General features: G+C 33.9%; 1 protein-coding gene across 1 annotated transcript; it reads right to left on the bottom strand.

Annotated features, from left to right (window-relative positions):
* Positions 1-1,921: 1,921 nt before the first annotated feature.
* LOC145001189 (zinc finger (CCCH-type) family protein / D111/G-patch domain-containing protein) lies at positions 1,922-5,011 on the bottom strand. Its single transcript, XM_078960546.1, has 4 exons — positions 4,801-5,011; positions 3,881-4,210; positions 3,731-3,791; positions 1,922-3,176 (listed from the first exon to the last, which is right to left on the bottom strand). The coding sequence occupies exons 1-4, from the start codon at positions 4,927-4,929 to the stop codon at positions 2,194-2,196; spliced, it is 1,503 nt and encodes a 500-aa protein (XP_078816672.1). The 5' UTR covers positions 4,930-5,011; the 3' UTR covers positions 1,922-2,193.
* Between the last annotated feature and the right edge of the window lie 431 nt (positions 5,012-5,442).

Here is a 5,442-nt window from a genome sequence, read left to right as displayed (position 1 = left end):
CAATCTCGTAATAAATTAGAAAAACAACATTATGACATGTGTAAAATTCAGTAATATTCAATACTCGTTCCGTCTCAAAAGTATTGTCCACAGACAAAAAAGAAAAACACACACATGTTATAAAAACATTAATTATCACCAACTTTATTAAATGAAATGATAATCTTCCCCTTTTGTTGCATTTAATTTATTGTAGTTGCATTTAATTCCATGGTAATTTAATTAATAATGAGGGGTATTTTGGCAAAAATGAAATTTATTTTTAGAAGTAGGCTATAATTTTGGGACGAACCAAAAATGAAACATGAACTATTAATATGGACGGATGGAGTATTTCTCATAAGTTCGGAAGCGTAAAATGTGATTTTTAGTTTATATTAAAATTAAATCTAAATGCGGTACCAATATGATACTTGTTACTTATTACCAATTTATTAAAACAATTATGGATTTTAACAACTACTTAACTAGAATGAATTAATCTTAATTCGGGTAATAGTCTAAAAAGGATTAAAGATCTGACATTTATGAAAGAAAAGCTTGAAACCACTTAGATAAAAACACAAACTAAAAACCAAATCTAATGATTAAATTATATAAAAAGTCATAGGCTGTGCAAAACTGAAAACTAGGTTTTTAGCCAGACATGGCTAAAAAATATGAAATTATAAAATTAAAGATCGTAAAGTTAAATGAATAAACTAAACTAACTAGTCAAGTTGTAATCTTTATTCTTTAGATCTTCATAAATCATCGGAAAACGTCAGAAATGGTAGGAAATCATCTGAAAAGGCTATGCAGTAGTCTGACTTGATCGGGAAGTAATAATGAGTATTTATAGGCAATTGACAGTGTCAGATAAGGATTATATGGTTTAAATGGTCGTGTTTCAAAACAATGCATTTTGATAACTTTTAATGAAGTGGAATAATATATTTGAACTCTTGATGGTAAAGATTATAGGGTTTAAATGGTCGTGTTTCCAAACAACACATTTAGATAACTTTTAATGAAGTGGAATGATATTTTTGAGCTTTTGACCAAAAACACATTTGAATAACTTTCAAACAACCTACACGCCTCTGAGGCGGTGTTCATGCGTGGAAAAGTGTGTCAACTCATTCTTTGATGCATGATAATCCTTCCATACTGGAAGGCCTAAGAAATATTAAAGTGTGTTTGGTTTGTAGAATTCAACAAATAAATCACAAATTTAAAATATTTTGTTGTCAAATGGAAGAGATTCGATTATGTTATAATCTTTCAAGAAAAGTTATTAGTTGGAGTCAATTAAGTTATTAAGTGGAGATGCAGTCCCTATAATTGATGAAGAAGATTGGAGCGTTAAGTTGAACGTTGACAAGAGTTAACAAGATTTAGATTTTCCATTTAACATGGGTCTAATTTGAGATGGGTTAAAAATACATTAAAAGTGAATGAGCTAATATAAATTTGGGCCCAAAAAACCTTTAAAAGTTATAATATAACGAAATAAATATATATCTTGTATTGAATGTGATTCTTTCATTTAAGAAATTGATTCATCCACATAAAATTCAATACATATGGATCATGCATCAATTTATTAAGTGGAAAAACAGCCATGTTATAACTGCATTGTGATACCATGTTTATATTGATACCAGCAATGTATAAACAACCACTAAAATTTTATGGAAAATTCTTTATGTGAAATCATGTCAATGTAAATTATGACTATTAATTTGACAACGATGTTTGACTATTAATTTGACAATGACATGTAACTTGCAACCTTTAACCTTTTACCTGTTTAACTATTGATTTGATAATGACATTGACAACATAATTAAAACAACTTTATTAAATAATAACCAACTTTCAGTTTTGTTCCACCTAGCAACCTCAAAATTTTAAAGAATTTTCCATTGAGAAATGTTAATGTTAAACCAGATAACCTCACAAATACTAAAAACAAGATGAAAACATAAAGTCATAAAAACATCCATGCCCAAAACATAGACAATCACAATCCCCAAAAGCCAATTATCCCCCAAAACATAGACAATCACAATCCCTAAAAGCCAATTATCCCGGAGGTCGACAAGGGCAAAATGGTCATTTTCATAAAATTAACAATTCCCCTCTTAACTTAAACAACCCAAATATTCTTTTTCAGACATATTCAAATTACAAACAATCCCAAAACACACATCAAAACTTAAGCCATCTCTTCTCCTTTTCTTTACTAGCAACCGCATTAGAAGCAGACGCCTGAGCCGCCTCAACTGCCGCCAAACTCCGCCTAGTCTCATCAAGTTTCCTAACTGCCGCCTCATAAACCACCTTCTCTTTCTTATTCCGCCTCGCCATTTCCTCCAATTTCTCAACTCTCCCCCTCAACTCTTTCACCTCATCATCAAACGCCACCAACGCCCGCCTCTCACCATTCTTCCCCACCGGAACATCCTTCTTCTCCGCCACTTTCTTCCCGGAAAACCCTTCTTTTCCGGCCAACTGCGTGTTTATCAAACTAAATATATCAGAAACCGGCTCCTCCACCTCCTTTGCCGCCCTAACTGCTGCCGCAAATTTCTTATCCCGTTTTCTCTTCCCGCCTCTACTCCGTTTCTTCTCTTGAGAATCTTTATTTTGAACCGATTCTAATGCATAGTCAAGAGACTTTTTTGGAGGTAAAACTTTGACCGAAATCGGGTCAACTCTTCCTTGACCATTGACCCCTAAACCCATCCCTTCGCGAAAACCCATGTTAGCCATCATTTTGGATGCCATTCCTCTCGTGTGATTTTCCCATTTTGCGAAAATTGCGGTTTCTGTTTGTATCCCTCTTTGAAGATTTGAACTTTCAAGAAACCCTAACCCTAACCCTAATCCTTCTGATGTGTCTTCATTTTCATAATCTGAATCTGATTCTGAATATGAATCGGTGTTGTATTCATCGCTCATTTGGGCGTATTCGGATAAAGATAAAGATTCGATTCCGACATTTGAAGCGGTCCCATCGTCCCGGAAAACTACCCGGCCTGACCCGAGTTCATCATCCCATGACTCGAGTTCGGCTTCGCACCAAATTCCGATTTTACCCTCGGAGGTTGCCCATACGTTGGACCCCACCAATGATTGATTCCATTTTGTGGGTGTATATTTTTTTAATGATGAGAGAGGTAGATCGATGCCTGAATACGAAAACCAAGATTCAAGATTCAAGATTTAAGATTCAAGATTCAAGATTCAAGATTCAAGATTCAAAATTCAAAATTCAAGATTCAAGATTCAAGATTTAAGATTCAAGATTCAAGATTCAAGATTCAAGATTCAAAATTCAGACAGTTCACTCAGTACAAAAAGATAAATTTTTATTTGTGTACAAGACACATCATCAAGATTCATATTCAAATAATTCATTTGGTCCAAAAAAGTTACTTTTTTTTATTATGTTTACAAGGCACGTCATCAAGATTCAGATTCAGATAGTTCATTCAGTCCAAAAAAGCAACTTTTTTTATGGGTACAAGACACATCATCAAGATTGATTTAGACAGTTCATTTAGTCCAAAAAAAGTAACTTTTTTTATGTGTACAAGACACATCATCAAGATTGATTCAAACAGTTCATTCAGTCCAAAAAAGAAACTTTTTATTATGTGTGCAAGACACATGATCATTACCCATTGAGACACTTTATCCATACAGGACTTAATAATGAGAATAGAGAAAGAAATACACGAACCATGTGAAGAGCGACATTTTGAACCAAATCGACATCGTTGTTGTAAGAAGAACTTGCACATCTGAAATAAAAGTAGCTTTGCAACCGGTTATCCAACAATGAAGGCCAGAATTGGTACTAAGAGGGAGAAAACTACAAGTCTACAAATACCAATTGGTTCTCTGATGTTGGAGTCAAGAAACAAACTTTTGCATCATTACAACCTTCCAATGCAACAATCAAACCGTTATACCATCGTCCATCAGAGTGGCGGAATCTACATTTTGATCCAATGGAATATTCCACTTCTACTTCTTTGGATTGATTCGTATCATCAGCATCCACTTCTTTATGTTTGGAATCAAGAGGATTTTGATTTAACCCTTTATCACCTTCTTTTGTCTTCTGTAAAATGTCAACTTCTTGTAACAATCGAGCTCGTTTCAGGACAAACAGCCCCTCTTCTGCATCTTTGATAGCTTGAAGAAGCTCTGCATGAACCTAATTTAACAAAATCAAAATGATACAAGTGGTAATTTCTCAAGATAGTATAGCACAATGGAAAGAGTCAAGACCCAGTTGATTGCTAGAAAAATGGAGAGGTATTAGTGAAGAACTGGATATTCTTGTTAGGGTGTTTCAATTGGGATAGGGTTCTACAGACTTGTTAGAAGATAAACGAATTTCTGTTGGGGTATGAAGTTAATTCTCATCCTCCATGTTCTATTGTAAGATTCTAAGGATGAAATGAAACGAATACGCTATGTTGGTGAAAAGAATGTGCACTATGAATAATCAGTTCACAACAATTAATGAAACCATCTAAACATGTAATTATATTCCCCTCGGAGTTAAACTCGCAAACATCTAATTCTTAAGGTGTGAGCTTCTATTATTATAGCAACACCAGTTCCATGTCAATTTATAACATTCAGTAGCCTCAGCATCGGCTCGAGGCAAAATCGTCATTAGATCTTTTATGAAATAAAATATCAATTTGACGAAAACTCACGCTAAATCAAAAGATATAAACTTCGTTACAGAAAATAATCTGGTAAGAAGGTTAAAATCAGGGCGATTGTGTATAATACCTCAAGGATTTCGGGATTTTGGGGGTCGGACGCTAGGGCTTCATCAAGAGCAACGATTGATTCTCTTTGTTCTTGTAGTTGAAGCTCTAGCTGATCTTCAAGAAGCCTTCTTTCAGCATCGTCGGCCATTATCGTTCTAACAAGAAAACCCGTCCTTGGAAGATGGAATAGGCTTTGATTTCCTGGGAGTTGATAACCAGTTAGGTCGTACGGGGTAATGACTTGTAATAATCACACTTGTTTATATTTTTAATTTATATTTAATTAAGTTTCTATATATTTTTTATATAGGATAATGAATAAAAAAGATAATATATTTTTTGATTTTTATATATTATTGAAACTAACTGATAAAAGATACGATTCAACTAACAAGTTTTTGATGAGTTTTATTCAAGAACAAAGGACGCTTCATATAGCCATTACAAATAATGAAAAGAAATGGGAAAAACTCTAAAAACAAAACATATTCACAATCTCCCCTAATTCTCGTTCTACACGAAGAAGATGGAGAGGACCCGGTACTCCGGATTACTAAGTCACACCGACTCCTATCTTTGGGACTTATTCAAAAATAGGCTAAACAACGTGGGCTAATTCAAACACTGAAAATAGCCCAATAAATTCCTTCCCTTAAACAAG

This window comes from Lactuca saligna, chromosome 6, assembly GCF_052625555.1.
Source record: "Lactuca saligna cultivar CGN05327 chromosome 6, ASM5262555v1, whole genome shotgun sequence".
In the NCBI taxonomy this organism is placed as follows: domain Eukaryota; kingdom Viridiplantae; phylum Streptophyta; class Magnoliopsida; order Asterales; family Asteraceae; genus Lactuca; species Lactuca saligna.
The sequence above is the reverse complement of the archived record's forward strand: the minus strand, read 5'-3'. Positions and strand labels throughout refer to the sequence as shown.

Coding starts and splice junctions, on each gene's coding strand:
- LOC145001189 (XM_078960546.1), bottom strand. CDS start 4,929: ATGGCCGACGATGCTGAAAGAAGGCTTCTTGAAGATCAGCTAGAGCTT. Junction 3,792..3,880: donor CAACATCAGAGAACCAATTG/GTATTTGTAGAC, acceptor CTTTTATTTCAG/ATGTGCAAGTTCTTCTTACA. Junction 3,177..3,730: donor AAAATGTCGCTCTTCACATG/GTTCGTGTATTT, acceptor TTTCGTATTCAG/GCATCGATCTACCTCTCTCA.